At 41.3% G+C, this 27,169-nt stretch overlaps 2 protein-coding genes across 3 annotated transcripts in view; both read right to left on the bottom strand.

The window, feature by feature from the left end:
• The window catches only part of nbeal1 (neurobeachin-like 1), a 126,699-nt gene extending 116,665 nt beyond the window's left edge, over positions 1–10,034 (bottom strand). For both annotated transcript variants that reach the window (XM_088930182.1, XM_088930181.1), the window contains exons 1-2: positions 9,818–10,034; positions 8,611–9,117 (exon numbers count right to left, since the gene is read on the bottom strand). In XM_088930182.1, coding sequence (XP_088786308.1) covers positions 8,611–8,661 — 51 coding nt within the window. In that variant the 5' untranslated portion in view covers positions 8,662–9,117; positions 9,818–10,034. The remainder of the gene's footprint in view (positions 1–8,610; positions 9,118–9,817) is intronic.
• A 3,665-nt stretch (positions 10,035–13,699) lies between these two features.
• On the bottom strand, positions 13,700–25,571 carry LOC148821730 (cyclic nucleotide-binding domain-containing protein 2-like). The gene is made up of 8 exons (XM_088929974.1): positions 25,479–25,571; positions 24,377–24,540; positions 21,678–21,834; positions 20,287–20,438; positions 17,358–17,447; positions 16,212–16,284; positions 15,137–15,300; positions 13,700–14,030 (listed from the first exon to the last, which is right to left on the bottom strand). The coding sequence occupies exons 1-8, from the start codon at positions 25,569–25,571 to the stop codon at positions 13,700–13,702; spliced, it is 1,224 nt and encodes a 407-aa protein (XP_088786100.1).
• Positions 25,572–27,169: the final 1,598 nt, after the last annotated feature.

A 27,169-nucleotide genomic window follows, 5' to 3' on the forward strand; every position in this document is an offset into this window, starting at 1 on the left:
CCTGTGGCCCACTTGGCTCAACTTCACAATGTCAGGATGGGGAAAAAAAAAAACGGCCTCCCAGAAACGGGCGATTCAAACATTCATTCTAAACGAGCTCAGAAAACAAGGGACGGAATGCAAGACGTCCGCTGCTTTTTTTTTTCTTCTTTTTAATTAATGAAGTTTTCCTTGGAACAGAATGCGAGACAACATCTTGCACCCCCAAAAAAAAAAAAAAAGAGGCTGGATTACCGCCATCCAGTCTTGGCAAAGATCACACAGAAAAATCAAATTCGCTCCCAGCTAGATCAAGAATACCAAAAAAATAACGTAAAATGACGTTCACTAATTTTACAGCACTGTTATTGTCTAAGTTTACTGCTCGTCTGTTAAACAACTGGCCTACTACTCGACTACTGTAGGCAGGGGGTTAAAAGATTCTTTGCTTGACAAAAAAAAAGAAATTACAGTATCTTGTTAACCTTCGTTGCTCATTGCCCATGACAATATGCATATCGGGCTTTTTTTACACTCTTATGTTAATCTGACAGTGGCCTATATCCATTCTCAGTCTAACCATGTGGTGAATTAATGTAATGTGTGTCACCAGGGTCTGGGAATAATTGGCAATGTGCTGGAAGTCATTAAACAGTTTGTGGATGAGTCTTTTGTTACAACAGTCTGAAGCAAAGGCAGTCAATATCCATGTTAAAAACACGCAAGGCATTTTTCAAAGGCACAACTGTTCACAATTTATCATACGCAACACTGAATTCTTTCTCAAAGTCCACAGGGCAAATCACAGGATCCAGTTAACGCCAAAAACGCAGAGTCAGGTAAGACCGCCTGTCGTCTTAAAAATGTGAATACAAAAATGACTCGACAAATTGAACAGCAGTGTGATTTCTGGAAAGCTAAACCGGAACGACGACAAAAACTGAAGGATGCTTTATGTTTTGTCACAAATGTTTCATGGTTTGGCACATTCTATTAAAGTATTAAGTGCATATCGAGCAACAGATGAATAATGACTATACTGTAAAATAGAGATTGCCCAAGTAAAGTACTTATACAATTTGAGACCCTCCTATACAAGCTAAAAAAATAAAGAATTGTTAAACACTTTGTGACTGAAAATGTAAGAGAAAAAAGCTCCTCGCCCTTTAAACACCCAGTTTTAATGCTTTTAATCTTTAAACAAGGGCATTTTTGACTGAAGAAACACTAAGCCACAGTAGCCGAAATGCTTGTGCTTATCCGAAAAGTGAATCCACTGAAAACTGTTGGGTTGTAATTAAATTTCTTGCACCTTTTAAGTTCCATGGTGTCTTATCTAATATACTTCTCTATTCCTGTTTTAAACTAGAAAAAGAACTTACAGAATCAATATAAATATGATCTTGGCAACTGATATCTAAAAACATCGCCTATCTATAACAATATCATCATTATCTAGGATAGTTCAGGTAGGGAGCTGCATCAGCATGAGTAGGCTGCAAAGGAACAAGTAATAGGTTATTCCATGCTGAAAAAAAGGGAGAAAGAAAACATATTTTCAGCCGTGAAGCCTTCGCAAAACTGGAGCATGACTAAAAGATGGAAGCATCGCGTAATAATCAAGTTTTAAGATTTATGAATAGGAGCTATATTAGCAGTTTTGCAGTGGGCAACACCCCTGTCTTGGATGATTTTAGAAACTCTGTTAACACTTCGTTCCATTATGTGCAGTTAGTAGAATACAACCACACCCTGGGGACTGGTTTAATCTTCTTAAACACTACAAATAACTAGAACACTAAACCTGTAAAACATCGGAGTGTCTTAAACTCACACTATGTAATACAGACTGCCATTTTTGTTCATCCTGGGGCAAGTCCATTTTTTCCCTGGTAAACACCTGAAATAAATATAGCATCCCTCCATTTTCCATCTGCTTCCTCCAGTTCAGGGTCACAGGGGAACTACAGCCTATCCTGGCTAGCAATAGGTGCAAGGCAGGACACAACCTGGACAGGACGCCAGTCCATCTCAGAGCAGACACACAGACACAGATCTGCACATAGTCACACCAGGGCCAATTTTCCCAGAAGCCAATTAAACCACCAGTATGTTTTTGGACTGTGGGAGGAAACCAGAGCACCAGGAGGGAACCCACATGAACGAGTGAAATATGAATTTATTTGCCATTCTCTCTTCATCATCTGAATGGTTATTTCTAAGATCCTTCAATCTATCCCTCACTGTCCTTTTGTTGTTAGAATGCTGAAACAAAATCTCCACTACAATATCACAATCCTCTATCTTTGCTTTTCTAATATCCCTTTTCACTCATGCTTGCAATTTGTTACACAATTCATTATTTAGGATCCTTTTAACTGGGTACGGTCCTTTTTTATTCATTCAGTGAAGTGCTTACTTTCTTCTCAGTTCATTAAGTCACCTGGGGCACTGTTTTGTAGCCTCTGCTTTGCTGCCTCTTGGGTTTCAATGTCAAATAAAAACAAAATATTCCTGCTCCTTCCACACTAACTCCCGACTGTTCATGAAGTGAAACCGGCCTTTCAGAATCACCTTATTTTCCTTGATACATTGCCAATCTTTACCTTAAGTCATGCTGCTTGGAAAAGAAAGGACAAAGGTAACTGGGCCTCTCCCAAACTAGCTAGCCTAGAACAAGTCCCCTACTGTCATTTTCCATTGTGAACTTCCCTTCAATGACAACCACAGGATCTCTAGGCTGATCCAAGGACTCCAGCAAAGAAATAACAGGACTTTGTGAGATTGACAAAAGATACAAATTGTGCTCCGTGCATTTTCTAACCACTTCATCTAATTCAGGGTCACGAGCCAGAGTGTAACCTGGGAAACATACTGTATGGGCGCAAGGCAGGGTACACGCTGGGCGGGACGCTAGTCCATCACAGGGCACAACACGGACAAATACAGACTTGCATACACTCTCACCAAGGCCGGTTTTCTCAGAAGCCAATAAGAGAAGATCAGATCACTTTATTGGCCATATACAATTTCTTACATTAGGAATTTGTCTTTTCGCAGACCCCCAACTTGCTCTCCATGAGACACACAGACAGGGAGAGTAGCTTGGGGTCAGAGCGCGGGGTCAACCATTTATACGGCGCCCCTGGAGCAGCTGGTGTGAAGGGCCTTGCTCAGGGGCCCAACGGAGTAGGATTCCTCTGCTGGCCGCAGGTTCGAACCGGCAACCTTCCAGCCACAGGCGCAGATCCTTAGCCACAGAGCCACCAGTATGTCTTTGGCAGGAAACCCATGCAAACCCAGGGAGAACAGTCAAACTCCACACAGATAGCACCCCAAGTCTGGAATTAATGTATTTATCAACAGACATTCTTCTGCATGACAGCTCAGTCCACAGACCCATTAAATTATCGTACTGCAGATTTTCATTACCCATCCAGCAACTGACTGCAGGAAAACGTTGTGACCCCTTGTCCTTAACATTAAGTTAAAATTGCATATCTAGCAGCAGACAAAAATGACAACGAAAAAAGTCTGCAGTAGTAAACTATTCTTAAATTTTGACATTTAAATTTTCAAAATATTCCCATTCCATTCTAACAAAGTAAAGGGCTTGGCGGTGCCAGTACATCGATTAGTTGGTGACATTTGATTCAAGTTATGCCACATTTGCCACCACAGAAATTAAATATCTTGTATTTTTTGCAAACCTGAAATAGTTGCCAATGGACCAGCACATGAAAGATCTAACCCCTTCTTAGGATCTTGAGATTTACAGCTCTAAACTTTCTATCAACATTAGGGGCGGAAACAACATATTTCCTTGATCTTGTTTACACAGATATCAATCGTACTATGTCCAAACACTAATATTCACTATATTTTAAAAGCTGAAGCCTGCCTACCTATTCTAGACAAAAAAAAAAAACTTAGTATATGGTATAAAGTGTACAGACTACTGCTTCAGCAATCACATCTTGGTATAAAAGAGGGAAAAACTTGTGCCTATGCAGTTTACTTAGTAGGACCTGAGATTAAATTATGTAGATATTAACCAGCCATTGAAGACAATGGAAAAATGGCTGGTTTTAATCAATGCACGATTCATTTCCAGCTTGTTTTCAGTTCTGTTTTCACAGGCACCTATTCAGATCGGAGCTCTGTCGAAATATAACATCTCAAAGCTACGCCTTCGATCCTCAGTGATCCTTTCTTTACCCGTCTCCTCACTAGGGCTCTGTCACCAAAATGCTGGGCAGACAAAGCAGCTCATCAGAAGCAGTTACTTACTGTAATTATCTCCAGCTTTGATCATTCTGGGGAATCAATAAGATACAACCCATTCCTGACATCTGGATGCCTCTCTACAAACGTATTCAAATTCCACAGCTACCTGGGGAAATGATTAGTCCTGTGGCTTTTGTTTTTTTTATGAATCCAGTCAACTGTTATGCTCTTATGCATATTGTAATAAGCTGCCCACTGTGCACTAGTGGAAGCTTGCTAGGCAGCAAAGCTACTTGTACCCAAATAACTCCCCCCTCCCACAATCATCATCATTTCCTTGTGCTACCCGCTTCAGATAAAATCATAAGACTGTACACAGAGTTAGAACACAGTGGCTGGAACTGGGACCCAAAGCTTAGCATTTAGAAATACGGCTTCGGCAGAAACTGCAATTTTGGGTTTTTTTTTCATTAAGATAATTCTGCAGCAGGTTAATAACAATCACAGCATGACGCTGACAGGTAAATAATTCCCAGTGGCAGCCGAGATGAAAATGAATAGCCTTTTTCCAATGGCAGCTGCCACCGAGAAATCCAAACTGTTCTGCAACAATGGAAGCTGCCTTTATTAAAAATGACCCCAGACGAGAACTTAGCTATTGGCTATTGCTTGCCTAGAAGCGTGGAATTCCGCATAATAGGATTAACAAAAGATAAATAGTGCACTCCATCAATCCACTCCTCCATCAATCCATTTTCAAACCCGTTTCCTCCAATTTGGAGTCACGGGAGAGCTGGAGCCTATCGCAGCAAGCAATATGCACAAGGCGGGACACACCCTGGATGGGACGCCAGTCCACTGCAGAGCACATTCAGACACATACCAGGGCCCATTTTCACATAAGCCAGTTAACCTACCAGCATGTCTTTAGACTGTGGGAGGAAACCAGAGCACCCAGAAAAAAATCACACAGAGGTGGGGAGACCTACAGTAACTAATACTACGTAATACACACTACTTTTTCTGCTCATCCTGTTCCCTTGGTTAACACCTGAGATAAATATTCCATCCCTCCATTTTCCATCTGCTTCCTCCAGTTCAGGGTCACAGGGGAAGTGGAGCCTATCCTGGCGAGCAACAGGAGCAAGGCAGGGTACACCCTGGACAGGACGCCAGTCCATCTCAGAGCAGACACACAGACACAGATCTGCACATAGTCACATCAGGGCCAATTTTCCCAGAAGCCAATTAAACCACCAGGAAACCAGAGCACCCAGAAAAAAAAACACACAGGGGTGGGGAGACCTTACAAACTCCACAAAGAGCAGAAAGCAACCCCAGGTCAGGAAACTCAATTCCTTCTTGAGCAAAACTTAAATATCTTTATATAGCTATGCTGATCGGAAGGCATGCACGCTAGAGTAGATGCTCTTCACGACAACAGAACACCAGTGAAAATAGTTTGCCAGTTCCCTGAAATTATATGATCAGCAGTGTAAAGGATCTGGACTTGAAACTTCAACATCATGGGCTCAGATCCCAGCCAGGAAAGGACAGGATTGTAACCTTAAGAAAGGTATGCGATTCACAACTGCTTCGGAAACGTGCTCATTGCCTGCTGCATCAACAGCAAAAGTGAAGTTCCAATGGATAAAACCTCTCAGACAGTGAATAAAATAAGAGATGCAGATAAACTTCAGTTTAACCTTACGAGTAAACAAAAAATCAATTTTGTTAACATCATCAATCCTGATCATATTTTGGTTGCAATTATGTTCAAAGTTATCAGATTATAGTTGCATTACCGCAATTTTTTTTCTTTTCTTTATCGTGCATTAATACCATTTGTCAAAAATAAAGCACAGGTTAACAACTTTATGAAGTCTTACTTCGTGATTTACGTCGTGAAAAGCAAGGAAGCCTCAGCTATATGCACACAGGTTTATGAAAAAAGCTTTTGAAAAAATCCTAAGTGGTTAGCAGCACATTACCGTAAGGCTGTGGCACAACCCGATCACGGCTGTTTCATGAAAAAGCAGAGGGGGGAATCGGTGTATTTTTAAATCATCGACTCCAGCTGTGGTTGTTTTATGAAAGGAAACCGTAAGTATTGCTCTACATATTCAATATTTCCATTAGAACACGAGAAAAGGTTAGTAACAACAGAAGGCCATTCAACTCATCTAGGTCAATTGGTTGTCAGCAGCTAACTGATCCAAAAGTCTCATCCACAGAAACCTCAAGAGATCAGCTTGGCTTGTTCCTGGCTCCTACACTACCATTTTTAGCAAGTTTAATAATTAAAAAAAAAAGTTTTCAAACTCATGAAAAGTCAGAAAAAAAATGAACCAGGTGAATGTTAAACACAAACACAGCTGTTCCAGATGAGAACACATTTCAGCACCATGTAATCACCACATCAGCACACAAACAGGGGAACTGGGTAAGGTTCTCCATACAGCACATCTCAGGAACCACCTCTGCAGGTGAAATGGAAACTACGGTACACACCAGGCAAAAACCACTTGACACTGGTTATAAAAAGCAATCAGATACGATATTTTCAAGCCCCAAACAAAGGGAATATTGTAGTAGCAAACCCCCTGAAAACTAAAAACCTCATAACACAGGGCCAATAGGCTTATCCGAGAATGTAATCCCTCAAGTTTCTGTAATGATCCAGCAGCAAGAAATATTCCTGGACACCTAGTCCAAACGTTGATTGCACAGTTTCTCAAATGTAGATCTCGCTCTGCCCAACACTTGAAAATGTTTTTGTCTGCCGTGTTCGTGACCCTCGCCCGGTGGCCTGATCAGAAAAAGAGAAAAGATCGTTTTGTAGTTCAAAAGGTACGAGCCGACTAAACTGAGTTTAAAAATAATCTCCTGTCACCTGACAAGAACCATAACTATCTCGGTTGTATCACGGATTTTGCTACAGAAAGCCTAAAATTCCAAAAAGGAATACAGTATTCACTGAAATGAATGTTGATTCAATGATCGTGTCAGATTCTGACACACCAATAACGAATGGAATTAAATAAAAGATTAAACTTCCCCCCCCCCAATTTACAAGCCTATGCCATAATGTCGAGTAAGTGAATAGGTAATATCTTCCCCTGCAGGTTAAAAACCTTCATCAAACATTTTAGCACATTCCATACGTAAAAAAATAGGGAAAATGTGTTCTGAAAGTATTGCCTTCAGTTCTGTTAAATAATGCAACTACCCTTTCCCGACTTGCAAAAAAAAACCCCTTCGTCGATGGTTTTACCGCAGCGAGGAAGAGTACAATTTTGACAAAGAACAGCCAACAACTGTTAGAAACCCAAGGTCATTTAATGTCACAACTGACAGGTCTGACTTAAACCGAGCTGCATACGTGCCCCAGTTGTCTGATTGGCCTTTTTTTAGTTTCTGAACTGCTGCATACCGGCACACTGTATATCAGACACCCCACACAGGGGTTCCTGATAAGCATTCACTTATCCTCTCTCAAAGAGAGCAGTCAATCGTTTCTCGAAGAAGCCAACATTTTTTTTTCTCACACGGGGGGGGGGGGTAACTTGATATTAAGTCGTGAAATCCGAGAGCCTCAATGGTGAACTGCTTATGAGAAACCTGGTCGTAGTGACCTTTTTGAACCCAAGCCCGGGTGGGGAGGGGGGGTCATACAGCTGACCCTACTGAAGCAGGCTGACTCGGTAAGAATTACTCCCATTAAACCACCCTTGATATACACTACGGTGTTAACAAATCAGCTTCAATTCCATGTCATTTTCCTTCGAGCAACTTCAAATGCTTTGGATTGAGGGGGGGGGGGGGGGGGGGGCAAAAATTATCCCGCAAAAAAACAAGAGTTAGCATCAACAAAACTCCTCTTGCTATATTTGATTTAAAAGGCGCCGAACAAATCGCAAGGAAATGCTTCTGTATTCCTGTGATACAGCCGCTCACTTCTGCGGTTAAAACGAAAACCCTGCCGGAAGATGCAAGTGAATCGCGGACTGCACGACAGGTGCAACGCATCGGGGTGTAGCAAACAGGAACAGTACAGCCATGGCGCTTCAGGATACACGTTTTGACAGGAGACGAACACAAGTGGCAAACCATTGAGCATTACAGTACAGTATGTACCCCCCACTCACTCCGATGAGAAGGGGCCAACGCGAACATTATCAAACGTCTGTCATTATCAAATGCGTGCAGTCTTAAGGAATTCGTCAGTTTTCCTAAAAAAAAAAACCTCTGCACAATTCTCATACATTTGTCAACGACAATCTCCTGTCGCACTGTATATTACTCATATATTATCAGCGAGCAGGCTTCCAACACACCGCCAGGACACAGAACGGGCTATGCAATACGAGCCGTAATTCAAGAGCAAAGCATACAGGAATTTACCTTATTGCAATAGAGCATCCACAGTTCGTACAGCCTTTCGGTAGATGCCATTCCTTAATCCTAGAGTGCACTTTCAACGATCAACAATTCTTCATTATACTGTAATACGCGTGTGCGCTCTCGGTCATGTGCAACACTTGTGTTACATAAGAGCCGTGTTAATCCCCAAAGGCGACCCCCATGAACGGTTAAAACTTTTCTAGGCAATCAATAGGGGGGAAGACTCTTAATCCACTGAAGGGTTTTGTCGACGGCAGGTAGATGCGGCACTTAGTTCCAGCAGCAGCGAGTCAAAGCCCAGCCGAAGGCAGCCTGCCATAGTATAAGAGTCCAGCACTCGGGCGAAGACTTGTTTTTTCTTCTGCGCCAACACCGAACCGCATCAATGATCGCGATCTGGTCCCCCTCGCAGGACCAAACGTCCCATTTTGTGCTGCTCCTCTCCGGGCGTGGAGGACCCCCCCTTCAAAACCGGAGCTGGGGAGCGAGTCGCAGCCCCCGCATAACCTGCGAGGAGAGGAAAGAGGCAGAGGGTGACGACCAGCACAAATAACCAAACAGGACACGCAAGTGGCGGTAGAAAGTTTGACACATTTCATCATTCGCGTTGATGGCTTTTACCTGCAATCGGTAATGCACGACCCTTATTTGTGAGTCATTCGGGAAATCGAGTGAAAAAAAAAAACCCACACACACACGATTGCATATCGGAAAATGCCATTAGTGTCGAAGTAATTCATTAAAAAAACCTAAATCTCTAGGGGGCGAGCCGCATAGCTCACATCCACTTCAGCAGAGAAGGTGGACAGCGTTGACAAATCGATCTTCTCCGAAAAAACAAACGTTGAATATCCGAGAGAAGTATTTATACCAACAGAAACGTGCAAATCAGCGCAGCTCTGGGATTGATTTGAATTCGATCGAGTCCTTGTCAGTGCCGGGTTTTGCAATACCTACCACGGTTAATATGACCCGGTCCAAACTTTGTGTCGTTCGCATTATTTATTTTATAAAGGAAATGTTAGAACACGACAGAAGTAACGTGATCACCACGTCGACGCGACAGCCGATCTGAATGACGAGGCCTTAAGAGTCAACGTTTATTAACAAGTGTTTTAAACACCCTCCTCTGATGACACAACCGTTCATAAATTACGACGAACAAGGAGAGCTGAAGCAGGATTTAGTGAATGTAGCATTCCCCTACCTCCGCCAACAGGACAGCACCCCCCTAAATAAGAGCTCAGAACCAAAACTTCCACACCGGCTGCATTCCTCTTAAAATGAGCAAAAAATATATTCCTGTTCAAACGCCAAGCAACCCACACGCTTCTCCGTTCAACATTCCTGTAAACTCTCGGCTTCTGGTCTCCAACCTGACATCCAGGTGACCGTCGGTGCCGTAATTTGACCAACACTGAGCTGGAATCGGGGGAGGAGGAGGTGTTTTGTTGCTGTCTGTGGCTTTGCGACAGTTGGTCGCTGATTTACGTTGACGATGTGGAGCTTAAGCATCGCTAAGGGCGGGGTCTCGGTTGCCAGGGGTCTTAAATCCGTTTGATAGCGATTGGCTGTCTTGAGCAGACCCGACCCATTGAGAAACAGCGCCATCTGCCGCTCGTAACATTTTCTATTTTGAAATTTGTGGCTGTAGGAAAAAAAGGACTTTTAACAAAATAACACAGTGCTTCACTTTAAGGTGTGTTGTGTAATTTTCTTCATCTCCTCGCTTTTTTATAGTATCATTTTCATTTGAATAGAATGTTGTTTCTTCTATCTCAAGTACTTTTCTGTTCGACCCCAATCGCAAAAAAAAGAGCTTCGAGTGACGTGCAGCACAGGAATCGGTTTTATTACAAAATGAATGAAGTATGATTAAAGAAAGAAAAAAAACACAGCCTCTCGGCTCTGGGGATCAACTGAAAATCTGAACAAGGTCACACCCGGTGAAGTCTCATTAGCAAACATTGTATTCTTTCTACAGAATGAACATCCAGTCCAGGATGTTTTTTACACTTTCATTGTAAGTATTTACAGTAGGAGGTCTGTGTTGTGCATGCTGTACAGTTTGGATGTGCCTTATTTGCACCTAGAAAGGAAAACATTTCAACATGTCTACAGTCTATTTTCAGCCCCAGTTGTTATCATTCTGAGGAGAATTTCATATTCCTCTACAGCTTAAGAGTGTTTAACTTCACATAACATAGAACACTCCAGGTGGCACAGTGGTTGGAATTACTGCATTATAGTGCTGGGGCCCGGGGTTCAATTCCAGACCTGGGGTGCTGTCTGTGTGGAGTTTGCATGTTCCTTCCATGTTCACATGGGTTTCCCCCAGGTGCTCCAGTGTCCTACCAAAGTCTAAAGACAACTGGTAGGTTAATTGGCTTTTGGGAAAATTGTCCCTGGTGTGAGAGCGTCTCTCAGGCTCCGGCTCCTCCTCAACCTCGCATTGCAAGAAAATGGCGGGATGGCCAGAACATTCCTCTATGCAGCAGTACCAGAGATTAGAGATTTCCTTTCTGAATGTCTGCCTTATGCCCCTTACAACATAAGCTTTGCGATTGCACAGTTAGTGGGCACAACCGATTACTTTTTCAGCTTCAGAATCAACAGGCATGATTTATATACGTTGCCAAAAGATTTAGGACAATTAGGTTTCAAAAAAGAAATCAGTTCAAAATGCTTTGAAAAGAGAAGCAGGTCATCCATGGTCTTCAGGGTAGTCCCTGTTCTAGTGCCACTTGCTATCGTTGATGAATTTAACATTCTTCACACAGTGCATTTACAAACACAGCCAAGCTCATACTTCTCAACTTCAGTTCACCCCAGCTGGGTACTCAGAGAACTCAGGAATCTGGCTAGATCATAAAATGTGCAAAACGTATTTATCTGAAGATCCTGTACAGCAATCCTACATTATGGAACAAGTAATCGGTTTATTTCATGTTGAAAAGAGAAGAGAGAAGTGTTTTCTCTCTTCTCTTTTCAGCATGGAATAAATCTATTACTAGTTCCTTTGCAGACTATGCATGCTGACGCAGTTACCCACCTGAACTACTTTAATCCTACATTATTACATTGATCGATACTCTGGCCATTAACTTAGAATACCGTGAATCTTGGCTAGTAGGCTACTATCCAAAATGTCACAATACATACAGAAGCAAGAATATATACACACACAAAGCACTTTCACTCATATATGGGTCCTAATAATAATAATAATAATAATTAATAATTGCTAACACTTATATAGCGCTTTTCCGGACACTCCACTCAAAGCGCTTTACAGGTAATGGGGTTTCCCCTCCACCACCACCAGTGTGCAGCCCCCACCTGGATGATGCGACGGCAGCCATAGTGCGTCAGTACTCTCGCCACACATCAGCTATCAGTGGGGAGGAGAGCAGAGTGATGAAGCCAATTCATAGATGGGGATTATTAGGAGGCCATGATTGGTAAGGGCCAATGGGAAACTCTTTTCGAGAAACGCCCTGGGATTTTTAATGACCACAGAGAGTCAGGACCTCAGTTTTACATCTCATCTGAAGGACGGTGCCTTTTTTTTTTTACAGTGTAGTGTCACCGTCACTATACTGGGACATTAGGTGGACATCCAGGTGGGGCTGCACATTGGTGGTGGTGGAGGGGGGTCCCAATTACCTGTAAAGCGCTTTGAGTGGAGTGTCTGGAAAAGTGCTGTATAAGTGTAAGCAATTATTAATTATTATTATTAGGACCCACATGGACCGCATGGTGAGCACCACCTGCTGGCCACACTAACACCTCTTCCAGCAGCAACCTTAGTGTTTTCCCAGGAGGTCTCCCATCCAGGTACTGACCAGGCTCCCACCTGCTGAGCTTCAGTGGGTTACCAGTTGTGAGTTGCAGGGTGATATGGCTGCTAGCACCCTGGCCAAAGAATATCTGTCCGAATCCCAAACAACCATGAGAAACACAGCTAAACTGAATCAATGTCATTTTCACATTGAACAATGTGAACACGACACTACAGAACAGCACATTCTCACAGGTGCAAATAAGATTGACTATGGAGTCATGCTCACACTGAAACACTACTCCAAGAAATAACACGCTCAAGAATGCAGCTGTAAGTTTATTAACCATGTAAACAGCATTCTATACATGAATTGACTGCTGGAATAGGACAGAAGATAACAATTGGATATTTTGTTTTCTCCCATAGAGGGATAATTGGAAAACAGCACATGGTGACTCATTTGCCAATCAGTTGCAACATGCTATCCAGTGCCAAATGTCTTGTGGAGCATTCTTGCTACACACAAAATGGCCGTTCTCTGACACTGGTCGGTCTGTCGTCTGGGGAGCTACTAGTGATCCGATCTCTGCTTCAGCATCACGTGGACCAGACGACAGAGCAAAATCTTGATGGCTTGTCATGCACGCTATCTCTATCTATAGTGACCCAATATCCTCTAGTTTTAAAAAGAAAATCAATAAAAGTCAAATAACCTGTTGAATTTTAAGTCGTGCAAATTCTAAAACAAAAAAGAGGGGGACTTTGGACAAAGGTGTGACTTTTAAAAAACACAATGTTTGTTTTTATTTTCTTGGTTATTTTATTTCAAAGTAAAGAGCGGATCACAAGCTGTTACGATCTAGTTGGCATTTAAAAACAGCCAGAAACATTAAATTGTCCTGAGACAAGACATGGGGATGTCCAGACTTAATTAAGTACCATTATCAAAAAGTACCATTGTTTGATAGATACAAATTATACAATCACTAAATTTGTGCTGTTAAGCAGTGTAAATTAGTTTTGTGATGTGCAGTAGTGATATCAAACTCGAGTGATCAAAGTCATCAGGGTATTTTAGCTTTTGCTTTGATCTAAGACCTCAGTTAATCAAGTGGATATAATTATGGGATCAATAGGGCACGAGAATCTTTTCTGTTGTTCGAATCAAGCATTACATTTGTCAAGCATTATCAAACCACAGCAATTTAGCTGGGAACTAAATACTGCACAAAAGCCAGAAGATATTGTGTTGCCTTTGAGGACTGGAGATCAACCCAATCACCTAGCTATGCATATCATTTTTCTTCATGCCGAGAGCATCTTGCAGAGATGTCTTTGGGGAAAGGTGATGCCATCAATGAGCCGCAGATGAGTGCTGGGTGACTCATCCACATTTTCCCTTTCTTTCCTAAGCAGCATTGCTTTGGGGTTTGGAGCACTTCTGGGTCTGACTCTCTGGCTGCCTTCAGAAGAAAGGCTGAGGATTCCCATCCCATCCAAGTGTTCCTCCGCAGAACAGCTGACGTATGGGGTAAACCCGGACTTCACGTTATGTGTCTTTAAGTTGTGAACCATGTCTTTCTTGAAGAGCCTCCAGCGGTTGTGCTCCAGGAAGATCTGGCAGAGCTCTTCATCACTGCAATAAGAGATGTCAATGGGGAAAAAGGAGGAAAGGCTGCAGGACTGCTTGTTGGCCTTCAAGTATCATTCGCTCATGTGGAAGAATCGATTTTTTAAAAACAAAAAGCATTTTTAATTTGTCGTTGCCACACAACCTTTCAAATGCTATAATGTGGTTTGTAAAAAAACTTTATGTGGTGGAGAATGGGCATTTGTGATTAGAATGGGTATATACTAGATGCATCTGCAAGCTCTGAATTTTCTGCAGTTTACCACAGTAAGCTATCTATGGGACATGACCTGATCTTTTCCATGTAATCTAATAAATCCTTTATACCATAAGGCCCTGAGATTATATACTGGTAAAGGGTTTACTAACAAGTAAGGTAGGCAAATATGCATTTCTAAAATTGGGAACAAATAGAAAATAATAGGTGATTACAAATAGTTTTCGAAAAACGTCAGTGGTACATGATGAAACGCCCTTTATAAAAAAAAAACATTCTTGTGTTTTAAGTAAGAACAAGAAGAGAAAACAACATATAGCAATTTAAACCCCATGTGGAAAATGGGAGCTCACAGATTGAAAAAAACAGACAGCAAATCAGGGCTACTTTAACAGGTTTTGAAGAAAAGAGAAAGTATCTGACCATACTGTCCGGATTTGTGCTCACAAACTGTAACAAAAGTGTTATGGGAGAACCGCTAAGGAAACATAGCTTGTACAGTACATTTGAAATTTTAAACCTGTCTCTGGCAGAGTAGCTAAATCGTTTGGTATACTGACACACCCAGAGTAATCTGATATCCTAAAAAGTTAAGCATGTTTTCAAAAGTGTGGCAGATTTTATACACCGTGTGTAAAATCCAGTAAAAAGGAACGTGCAAATTGTCCTCCATTTTGTTTTCTTCATTTTTAATAACAATCTGGTAAGATTCAATAATATTTACCTAAAGGTTAGGGACCTGTTCTGTTCCTATCAGTAGAGGTGACATACTGTACAGTAAGTAACTCTCCCATCAAATTAGAGCACTTAATTACTGGGAAAAAACAAATCGTGAAAGCAGAATGTGTTTCAGTTTGTGTTAGAGATCACTGTGGATGAAAAGAGACTAACTCACCTAGGGTACACTTTCTCCAAGGTTTTTAGCTTGGCCAAAGTCGGTGGGTCAACATGCTCATAAAACTTTTCCTTGGAGAAACGTAGGATCTCTGCACCTTGACTTGCTAAGACAAAGCTCCGAGTGTCTTTCCCACAGTCCGGAATCAGATACTGATGTAGTCCCTGAGACCAAATTCATATGTACTGTAAAGTCAGTCATTTAAACCTCATCATCAATAGCATCTTGTTGAGAAAACATTAATAACATTTATGTTTTATTTACTTCATTATTATAGTTTATTTCAATAATAGCTTATTTAACGTACTTCAATGTTAGATATTTTATAACTTCACAGGGCACATAATACCGAGCCTTATAGAAGAATTAAGGGAGAGTTTACATAAGTTCACTAACGACAAAATGCATCCATGTGTACATGACAAATTACAGGGTTCTTTGTATATCTGAATTCTGGAAGCACCCTGCAAATCATGAGTTGTCACATGAGGACTTCATCATTAGAGAACATCTAATGATGTAGCCCAAGCTCCAACCAGTAATGTCAGTATTACAGGGCTCTGTCTGTACTCTAAGCAATTTGAGACGCTAAGTACATTGCTAGGACTAACATAAGGCAATACAGTGCAGTCCCTATAAGGATAACATGTCCCAGATTCATATAGTGAAAATGGCCGCAACTTTAAATATGCTGGAACTTCTTTCTTTTCCGAATTCGGCCTGAATTAATCTAACATTGCTCATCAATCTGGAACTGATGAACTCACCAAATCTACACATCAGATGGTCCTTTGTGTGTGTAGAACAGAGCCATTGTTCCATTTTTGACACTGACAAACGGGTGATATGATGGCACAGCAGTTAGCATTGCTGCCTCACAGCGCTGAACCACTGGGTTCCCGGGGTCAATTCTGGACCTGGGGTGCTATCTGCATGGAGTTTGCACGTTTCCTCCAGATGCTCTAGTTTCCAACCACAGTCCAGTGGGTTGATTGGCCCCTTGTGGGAAAACCCAGTGGGAAAATTGCCCCTTGTGTTAAAGTGAGGGTTTGTGTCTGTCTGCCATGTGCTGTACTGGCATCCCATCCAGAGTGTACCCTGCCATGCCCCTGTTGCTAGCCAGGATAGGCTCCAGCTCCCCCAAGACCCTAAAATGAATAAAGTAGTTAGCAAATGAAAGGATGGACACTGATAAATGTTGTATTTTGTTCAATATATCAGGCTTGAATCCTCACTCATTTTTTTTTTTAATTGAGAGATGTAACGTCCTCCCTGTTCAAAAGACAAAAAGCAGAATCGAACGTTGGGCTGCGGATCCATTCGATTTTGGCAATTACAATACCGAACCGATCAGTTGTTAACGCTGTACTCACAAAAATGTGTCCCTGAGGGAGGGTGTCAATTCTAAAGCACACCGCAGTGGCCAGCTCACAGGGTACATCACCGTAAGGAGAAGGAGCAAACAAATGAGAAGTCTGTTTGGGGAACCTTCATATAGAGAGAGAGTAAGGGAAAATAAGATTTTCCCAATCAAAAAAGCCAGGAATTCGATATTTGTTGGATAGATTTCTGATTAAATAAGAATAATATTAGAAAATAGAAAATAATCTAAATTCAACTCACACCTCTCTCTTTTTCAGCATGGAAAAAACCTATAACTTGTTCCTTTGCAGCCTACGCATGCTGACGCAGCTTCCCACCTGAGCTACTTTAATCTAAATTAAATATCTATAAAGTAAGGTTGCAGTCCATCCATTTTCTAATTTGTTTAACCAGTACAGGGTTGCAGGGAAGACCCAGCAAGCAATAGACATAAGGCAGGAAACACCCTGAACAGAACACCAGTGCATTGCAGGGCAGATGGGTACAAACATGCACACACTCACACCAGGGACATTTTTTTCACAAAAGCCAATTAATCTACCAGTATGCTTTCAGACCAGAGCCCTCGGAGGAAACCTGCATGAATATTGGGGGAACATATAAGCTCCACACAGACAGCGCCCCAAGAATTGAACCCAGGGCCCCAGAGCCATGAAACAGCAGTGCTCACCACTGCGTGTGAGTGTATGTATGTTGCCCTGTGATGGACTGGCGTCCTGTCCAGGGTGTATCCGGCCTTGTGCCCATTGCTTGCTGGGATAGGCTCCGGCTCCCTTGCAATCCTGAACTGGATGGCGAGAAAGTGGGTGGATGGGTAAATAGAAGAAGTAAAACCTACCTGCTGAGCGCTTCCCTGTTCTGCTCTTTCTCCTCCTTGACAACATCAGCACAATCCCTATCCACACACCGAATCCCATCGGCAGCACCCCTGGGATAGGCCCATCTCCCAGATGTACCCTCAGTCTTTCTTCCTGAAGAACATGTTTAATGGATACATTGTGATCTATAAATATATATAATCCTGAAATACTGAGTTGTACTAGGTCATTAAGGGCTCAGCTGAACAGAAAACCAGAAACGTTCTGGCCCTGCAGGACTGGAGAAAAGGGCACAATTTCACTTGGTACTGATGAAAAAAGATTTGACTTGGTTATCAAAACCAACACAGGGATATTTTCTGGCGGACGGGGTAGATAAAGTTCTGCATTGCAGTGTTTTGTTCTTTAACGTTGGAATTTGCTTGATGAGTGATGACAGCCCTGCTGTGAGGCTGAGATGACGTTCAATGTTGAATCTGTGCTGTACATTCATCTGTCCTGGGTATAGGGCCAGCTATAGAGATATGCTCTGTTTTTTTTCTAGATATTTTTGTACGAATGTTTCTGTCAAAAAACTCTCAGGTTACACCTCCTTTGTCAAATTAAGGCTGCTTTAATAACATGCTGACTCCACACCGTTCTCATTGGTACCAGGGAAGTGATCAGTAACGTTAATTACATTTAAAGGTGGTAGATGTACATTTTGCAGGGGGCATTGTGATGTAAATGGTAAGCCTCTGGTCTGATGACTGGTGGGTTGTGGGTTCAAGTCCCTGTGGCAGACCTGTTGTTGGACATTGCTTGTACCTTGTACTTTATTGCAGTTGCCCTCATCAACACCAGTGTACTGTATAAATGGGGTCCAGATTGTTGAGGATCATATCTGTGTTCCTATTAAATAGTGGGAGTCACATGGTCTCTCGTCCGCTTAATGCTACAAAAATCAACCTCTGGCCTGATGTGTCACTGTGGCCTGGATATGTCGATTACCTACTTGTGAAGTATTAATTACTTTACTCTGGCTTTCTGTTCAGTTATTGAGCTGTTACACTTAGAGTTACAGCTGATTGATGTCATTCTGTAAGTTGGGGGTGGCCTTGTTCTTACCTGTGTTTTTTATTTGATACTTGCAGTCTTTGAGTCTTGCTGTTTGCTGTCTGATCCACTTATGGTAGGTTCTACAGGTGGTTAAATCTACCAAACGCAGGACATCACACCTCCCCTGCAATTTAGCAGTTGAAGGTTAGATGAAATGATTAATTTAGGATTACACCAACAGGAGCTTTTTAGATCACATTCTAACACCGTAAACACTCTATGTGCTGAAATCGTTTTTCAGAAGGTTTGGAGTCTGGAACGTCATTTGAAATCTAAGGAGCCAACCAGTATAGACAGGCTAGGCAAAGAGATTCTTCAGTTCAGAAGAAATGAGAAAAGTTCAGATCCACATGTTAGTGTTTCAAGTAGGAGAGTGGAATGGAATAAAGTAGCATGAATTGTAAATCTCAGTTCTCTTTGGGGTATATTTCTTTGTGTTGGTACTGCTAGTCATTTAACTCTCCTCAGCTTAATTACAATTAAAATATTTCTGTACATTATGCAGTCAATGGCTATAATTGCACTTACTCAACTATTCTAAAACGTTGTCCGTAAAACTTGCCCTGATGCCTGGAACACAGTGAAAGGTATAAACTAACAATCCAAGCCAGTGTATCCATACATAGAGGATCCAGCAGGGGGGTGGGTTGTACAAAAGTGACATGGGGACTACTGTGGAATTCCAGGAACATATTGCATGCTCATTATAAAGCACATACTGACTACCGTACCTTTGATATAAATATAATATTCTCTGTTTCATTAGTATTTCTGACCACAACACGGCCAAAGAGAAATTCTTCTGTTTTGGAATGGTCCGCAATCTGTTCAATCAGCGTTGAAGGCCAGGAAAACATAAGGTCTAAAGACCTGTGAGGAAAAAGCAGAAAATGTGGTCAGGATTTCAGTGCGCTCAATAAACGTAAAGAACCTTCACACTTGGTATGAGATGACCTCCCTCACATTTCAGGAGTGGCATTATCATCAGAATGGATGTTATGAAGGGCTGTATGGTTGCGCAGTGCAGATAGACCTGGGGTGTTGTCTGCGTGGAGTGTATATGTTCTCCTGGTGTTCTTGTGGGTTTTCGTCAGACGCTCCAGTTTCTTCCCACAGTCCAGAGACCTACTTGCGACCTACTGTCAGCAGCTATATCAGCCTGCACCTCACAACTGGCAGCCCACTGGAGCTAAGCAGGTGTGAGCCTGGTCAATACCTGGATTTGAGACCTCCTGGGAAAAACTAAGGTGATCTGTTTGATTCCTTGATGGGGACACTACAATATAGAAATGCTCCGTCCTTTGGATGAGACGTAAAACTGAGGTCCTGACTCTCTGTGGTCATTAAACATCCCAGGGCGTTTCCCGAAAAGAGTAGGGGTGTTACCCTGGTGTCCTGGCCGAATTTCCAATCAGCCCTTACCAATCATGGCCTCCTAATAATCCCCATCTATGAATTGGCTTCATCACTCTGCTCTCCTCCCCACTGATAGCTGGTGTGTGGGGAGCGTACTGGCGCACTATGGCTGCCGTCACATCATTCATGTGGGTGCTGCACATTGGTGGTGGTGGAGGGGAGACCCCATTACTTGTACTGTATAATGCTTAGAGTGAAATGTCCAGAAAAGAGCTCTATAAGTGTAAGGAATTATTAATTGGTTAATTGGCTTCTGGGAATGCTGGTGCCCATGTGTGTGTCTGTCCAGCAATGGACTGGCATTCCATCAAAGGTATATTCTGGCTCGCTTTCTGTGACCCTGAATTGCATGAAGTGGTTAGAAAACAGATGGATGAATGAAATTGACCATAAAAGTGTATTTTAAAGTACTAAATGACTTTTTCATACGAATACCTATAAAACGTGAAGCGGTAGTCAAACTCCTTTTTCAGTTCCACATCCATCTTGTTAGCAAAGAAGTCCTCCTTGTCCACTACCAGGAGCTCAGTCTCCTCCAGGCACACCACAGTGGCGTTTCTCTTCAAGCCTTTTATCAGCGCCACATCCTGGACAACACATACGAGGTGAGTTTCATCTCACCTGAGGACATCTAGCTCATGGAATTCAGAACCATGCTTTCTCAACCAATGGTGAGCTTCTGCTAGGAACCTTAGGAACACACACTTCTCACCCAGCAACCTACAAATACAAGGGAGGTGGGTTTGATTTTTAAGGTGGCCATTTTGCCTAACGCAAGGTTTCGCAGAAACTCACCACAGACTGTTGCACAATAAAATGACGCTATGAAATCCAGAGCAGTCACAAGAGTAAGAGTGAAACAAAACAAGACAAATAACTGAGTGCTTTGTGGAACATATTCACGTGGCCCCCACATCATTTACAGTCGCCTGACACTTCAATTGGCATTAATTATAGTGCTGATGCTCAGCTTCCGTGGAGTGAGTCAGTGTTGTGGAACAAATGCTTCCCATAGACAAAGGCAAGAAATGATCTCCAGACTGGTGTCCTTGGAATCTCTGGGAGTGAGTCTTCTGTTCTGAAATCGCCTTGGCATCAAGCACAGAAAGTATTTGAACGGCACTTTTCCTTCACTCTGCCTACATCTCTTTCTAAACTGCTGAAGAAGGTTTTCTGTGCACGACAGAAAGATATTTCGTCCCTTATTCATACACTAAAGTTGAACCTTTTCCTCAAAAAACTATGGTTTGATGTGGTGTGCCAGTGGGCACTTCTTCCTGACAGCTGCAGGGTCCTAAGTTTGATCCTTGTCTGTCTGTGTGGAGTGTGCATGTTCTTCTTAGCCCCACATGGACTTTTACCAGATGCTGTGGTTTCTCCCCCTGTCCTTTGGCAATTACAAATTGTACTCCTCTCTGCGGCTCTGCAGAGTTTTGAAAACTGTGAAGAATCTTGACCTGAAACCTCACAGTGACTGATTTGTCGGGGCAGAGTGGTGGCTCTGTGGCTAAGGATCTGCGCCCGTGGCTGGAAGGTTGCTGGTTCAAATCCCACAGCTGGCAGAGGAACCCTACTCCATTGGGGCCCCTGAGCAAGGCCCTTAACCCCAACTGCTCCAGGGGTGCTATACAATGACAGATCCTGCGCTCTGACCCCAGGCTTCCCTCCCTGTCTGTGTGTCTCATGGAGAGCAAGCTGGGGTATGCGAAAAGATCATTCCTAATGCAAGAAATTGTAAAGGGTTAATAAAGTGATGTTATTTGTAGATTCCAATTTGTACAGAAACAAACAAGGTTATTTCCTTTCTTTAAAACACCTGTACCTACTCCAAATCCAGCTCCTTTCTTAATTACGATGGGCTCCTTATCGACAAATGCACTGGTGCCATCCTCATCCTTTGTCACTGCCAGCTTTCCGGAATACACAAAGTAAAAGCTGCTCCCTCTGTGACCTTTCTTCACAACAGCTCTCCGCCTTCCAAACCTGGGGAGACATGACAGACAATGGTCTCAAATGGGCTACACAGAGGAACCGCACCCAGATCTGAAAAGCTCTGGCTTCGCTCCATGATAATACGAAGAGTTGAATTACTGCTCTGCAATGTACACAGGAAATGTTAACTAAGGTGGCATATTTGTATTATGAAATTGAACATAATTTATGGAAACAAAGGGGAAATGCAAATTACCCGTACATATTAGAAATTCAAAGCTTTTGTGTAAAAAATGAAAGTTACATAATACAATATTTCTTGTCCAGCAACCCATCGGACACTGCCTCAAGGTTTATAATCAGTATAGGCAGGCAGCAATAACACTGTAGAGATTTAAATATGTGATGCACACACCTATGAAGAAATATTTCACCTACATTACTGAATTAAGTAGATATTCAGCCCTATCAAATTCACCAAAAGCCTTGACATCCCACAAAATAACATAATTTTAACAGTGACATTGCACAGCTCTCTCATACTAATCCTAAAAATCCTGGAAATGTGGTCATTTTTAACCAACAGATTGAAAAGCTTATACAACCGAGCAATGTGAGAAGCTACAAATATGTTTTTTTTTTCAAGTTAGTACCAGCATTTACGTCATTAAAGCTACAGGGCAATAAGAGATCAGATTTAGCCTGCTAATATTCCCTATGAAAACTAAAGAAGGTTTCAGCGTGCCCGTGGAGGTCTAATCATTATATTTTTCATGATTATAAAGACAGTTTCTGGGTTTCTTAAATATAATTATGAGCCTTAATAACACAGTCTGTTACTATGGAAAAAAACCCAAAATGTGCAGGAGCAGACAAAATATACACTTGAAGTACTGTATGATATAATTGAGGTCCAGTGTCACCACTTTAATTAGGGTTTCAGTTAATGAGTTCTGTTAATCTTTCTACAGGAACCTCATCTGGTACTAATTTTGTTACATAATAAGGTTTATTAATGCCCTGCACTCTTTCTGTTATTATCTGGTGTGTATCTCAGTCAGTGGTAACCAACTGCAGATCCCAGGAAGTTTGGTAGCTTCCCTTTGAGATCCCTGACATGTATTAAACAACCTACTGGTCAATACCATTGATAATTTAAAGTTATCTACAGAACCGAAAAGACTGTGGATCTAACAACCAAGAGAGCACATTGAAAATTAACATAAGCCAGAATAAAGTATGTAAACATTTTCTTACAATGGTCAACGTTTGCAGTTCTTAGCGTCTGAAAAAACGATGAGCAGAAGCCAAGGTGTTTATAGACCTGAGAGACACAGGATTAAATGGAATCCTGTGTGTCTTTGTTAACACACAGGCACACAGCATAAAATGAGACAAGAAACAGAGAGAGGAAGAGAAAAAGAGATGAAGCGTGCAGGCTGCAAGGACCTTGTTCCGATCAGTCTTGGAAACCACATTCTTGCTAAGTGATTTGAACCTTGCTTAAGGGAGTTTACCTTTTAAGGAAAGTTTGATTTCCTTTATTGTAGAATCTTTAGGCTAAAAACGTTCTCTAGTTGCTGATGCTAGTTGGTGGTACTTGTACTGTATATACCTACAGTATGTGCATTTTGCACATATTTTATTGTTTTACAGTGACTCTTTTGTACATGTTGTACATGTACATAAACTCTTTTGCACACACCTATTTATTTTACGTTGTATTGCTGTAATTTTTAGTCTATTCTGATGTCCGTTTTTGCTTGTCTTGGACAGGGCTGCTGTAACACCTCATTTTCCCTTCAGGATCATAAAAGTCTTATTTATCTATGCATTTTTAGAATAGGAAGATCTATTCCATCTCACCTTTAGGCCTCCCTGTCATAGGAAGTGAGATTTAGTGATGAGTCGTATTCTTTTAATTAGGATGATATAATGTTTAGGCATTATATACAATAGGATTTCAGGGTACAGGTTGAGCCTTCTGGGTTTAAGGATCTGTTGAACATAGGCCTCTGAGATGACTTATTCTGTAAATAGTATAAGGTTAGTATAAGGTGTTTTATTTAACTGTGTAGATTGTTCAGTTGTGTTATTGTTAATAAATATTTATCTCAGATTGCCTCTGATTAATTACTCTTTCACAAGAGCTGGTGGCTTACTTGAAACTTAGTTGAAGGTACAAAAGATTCCAACAAAGATACAAGTGTTGTCAAATTCTATTTCTTTTTAAAAAACATTCTACTGTTGTCTTAAAAGCAGACCTTGTAGACCTAAGGTAGCAGCTTCTAGTTTCCTTAATAGGAAGCTTGGAAATACTGGTTGGTGGTGTGGCTGTACGGTCAGTGGGAAGTAGAAACAGAGATACTATGAAGTTTTGTGTCTTATTTTTCAGGTTTGGTCCGATATGGAATCATATATCATTGGATACAGAGAGTTACCAAAAAAGTAGTTGGGAGTAACCAAAAAAAAATAACCAAAATGGCTGCCTGTCCCATAATACCACCTACAGTCTACGGCAAGCCAAAGCGCCCAAAATACACAACAAATCAACCACGCATCAGACACGGAGAAAGAGACAATGAGGGCTCACCGCTGATATCTGATGACCCTGGCTAGCAGCTGCTGCAATGTGTTGCTGTAGCGCCTAAAAACTGTGACACAGCTCATGATGCTGCGGAGCTGTTTCACCTCGTCCTCTGTGCGCCACTCTGGCTTCTTCTGTGTTATGGCCACCAGCTTGGTGGGGAATTTATCCTGGGAAAAGGACCAGAGTAACACTAGGCATCACGACTTTTTAGGAAAACTCAACCCCCTTCCTCTCCATAGAAGTTGCCAGTCGGTCACATACGCTGTGCTTTCTTTCTCCAGATAAAAAATTCAAGAAATGAATGAGATTTTTGTCCACCACACCTGATTTAGCTCTTACTAAACGGATACAGCTACATTTAATGACAACAGATTTTCTTTATGGAAGCAACACACTTCTGTAATTCTTTAATGTTACTGTATATGAATAACATTTTCAAATATTGTAAATTAAATCCGGAATGTGGTATGTGTACAGTATAATGATAATAACATCTGCTGCAATTTTTAAATAAATGCATGTAGCAGTCTGCAGTAATGAGGAAAATATCTGTATTACTTACTTCTTTCAGTTTGAAATAATTCAGGTCAAAAGAAAGATTTCCTTGGTCATCTTTTCCCTTTAAAAAGTTATGTATATATATAGTCACCAAATCTATAAAAATCATTTAGCTTTGACATTTTTACTTTCTTTGTAAGTATCATTAAAAAGGAAAATTAGAACAGGTGTTGACCATCTTGCAATATCTTAAAGCTACTTGTACAAATTCTGAAGCTATGTTTGTCTTTCAATGTCAAAATATATACATTAACAACAAAAATGGTGCAGTAATTGAATGGCCAAATGTCCTATAGGTTCTTTTTTTTATCTTTAGTAAAATTCCTTATTGTTTTCATCACCGCCTGAGTAGTGTTTTAGTTCCCAACATTGGGTGTGGTCTAAGCCAACAAGACTGATGCCAAAGCCAACAAAGTCAACAGCGGAACAGTCTGGACCGTGGCAAAATAACTCTTTCATTTTAACAAACAGAAAGGTTTAATAACAGAAAGAAGAAACAAATGACCAAATGCTTGTGCCTTGGAAGCATTTGGCTCGTGCAGCTCACATTTCTAAGGGCCTGCTTCTCGACTGTGTCTAACAAATCGAACTCCATGCTGAAGTTGGAGACGATGTGGAACCTCTTGCAGACGCGGTTCATGATGAGCACCTCCCTGGCCACTTTCTGGAACCATAGAAGCTGCTGATAGGGAGGTGAAGAAGCGCAGTATCATCTTAGCGAGATCTACAGGTACTTCCATCGATGGCTAAGAGATCTTCTTAGAGATCTCTCATCTCAGGGAGATGCTCACCCTGCGGTCTGTGTGACGGGGACACTATACTGTAAACAGGCGCCGTCCTTCGGATGAGACATAAAACCGAGGTCCTGACTCTCTGTGGTCATTAAAAATCCCAGGATGTTTCTCGAAAAGAGTAGGGGTGTAACCCCGGCATCCTGGCCAAATTTCCCATTGGCCCTTTACCAATCATGGCCTCCTAATAATCCCCATCTATGAACTGGCTTCATCACTCTGTTCTCCTAACCACTGATAGCTGATGTGTGGTGAGTGTACTGGCGCACTATGGCTGCCGTCGCATCATCCAGGTGGATGCTGCACATTGGTGGTGGTGGAGGGGAGTCCCCATTACCTGTAAAACACTTTGAGTGGAGTGTCCAGAAAAGGGCTGTATAAGTGTAAGCAATTATTATTATTATTATCTTCAGAATCTAATCAAATGCAACTAGACCTGCAGCAAATGTTTCATTTGCTTCACAGTCACTTGCTAAAATAACAGCTTATCGCCACCATCAATTAGGTTATATATCATTCTGATACATTGGCCGTTCATGTTTTCAAAACTTGACAAATCAATAACGTAGATTTGCAACTACTAATACAAACTACTTGACATGTAGCCACAGTGAACAAAGTACCAAAAATAAAAGCTATTTTACCTTATTCCTTTGATTCCTTTGATTCTTCCTGGAATTTGATCCATGTGCTAGAAGCATAATTAAGAACCTTTAGGTTAAAGGTATCAAAATAGTATTGTGCTTGCGACTTAAATTTTATTTCTACAGTGTCAACCACATATTCCAAACAGAAGCAATAGATATACTCAAGATATTGTAGTATATTCTAGATACAGTACATACTGTAGCAGATATATTGTATGCAAGCTTCAAGCCTACTTTTTCTGCAGTCATTTTGTAATAATAAAAATCAAATATTCTTACTGAAAAACCTCAACATGTATAAATTGTGTAATATGAAGTTACACAATTAATACCAACCAAGAATGTTTATTTCTTATTTATGTGAATACTATTTCAAAAATATTTAATTAACTCCTTACATTTTTCATTTAATCATTTAATAATCAGATTATTATATGATTTCATCAAAATAAAAGAAGGTAGTTTATAAAAACTTTGTACTTTCCCTGTTTCTTACAACTCATTCACAATCTATAGACTAAGTACATTAAATAACTATGAAACAAAATGAAACACAACAGAGTTTTGTTCTTGTCATTTGAAAATGGTTTACCTTTGGTTTTTTTAGAAGTATTCATTTACAAACATAAGTTTTCAGTTTCTCTCAAACAGGTTGCTTGATCAGAATAATTCTATAGAAGAGTTCTATAGTTCCGTTTCATTTATGACATCATAAAATGTTTGTGACTTCACCCTTCTTTTATAGTTCTGCTTTGACCCTAAACTGAATTTGATTGGGTTTTGTTGTACCTTTGTCATAA

This window comes from Atractosteus spatula, chromosome 13 (assembly GCF_055471065.1).
Source record: "Atractosteus spatula isolate fAtrSpa1 chromosome 13, fAtrSpa1.hap1, whole genome shotgun sequence".
NCBI lineage: Eukaryota > Metazoa > Chordata > Actinopteri > Semionotiformes > Lepisosteidae > Atractosteus > Atractosteus spatula.

What these genes read in the sequence shown, in the direction of transcription:
- LOC148821730 (XM_088929974.1), bottom strand. Translation starts at nt 25,571, where the DNA reads ATGAACCGCGTCTGCAAGAGGTTCCACATCGTCTCCAACTTCAGCATG. An exon ending in AGAAAGGAGCTGGATTTGGA is followed by an intron (nt 20,439 to 21,677) that starts GTAGGTACAGGT and finishes TGTGTTGTCCAG; the next exon opens with GATGTGGCGCTGATAAAAGG. An exon ending in ACACTCTGGATGGGATGCCA is followed by an intron (nt 15,301 to 16,211) that starts GTACAGCACATG and finishes ATTTGGTCTCAG; the next exon opens with GGACTACATCAGTATCTGAT.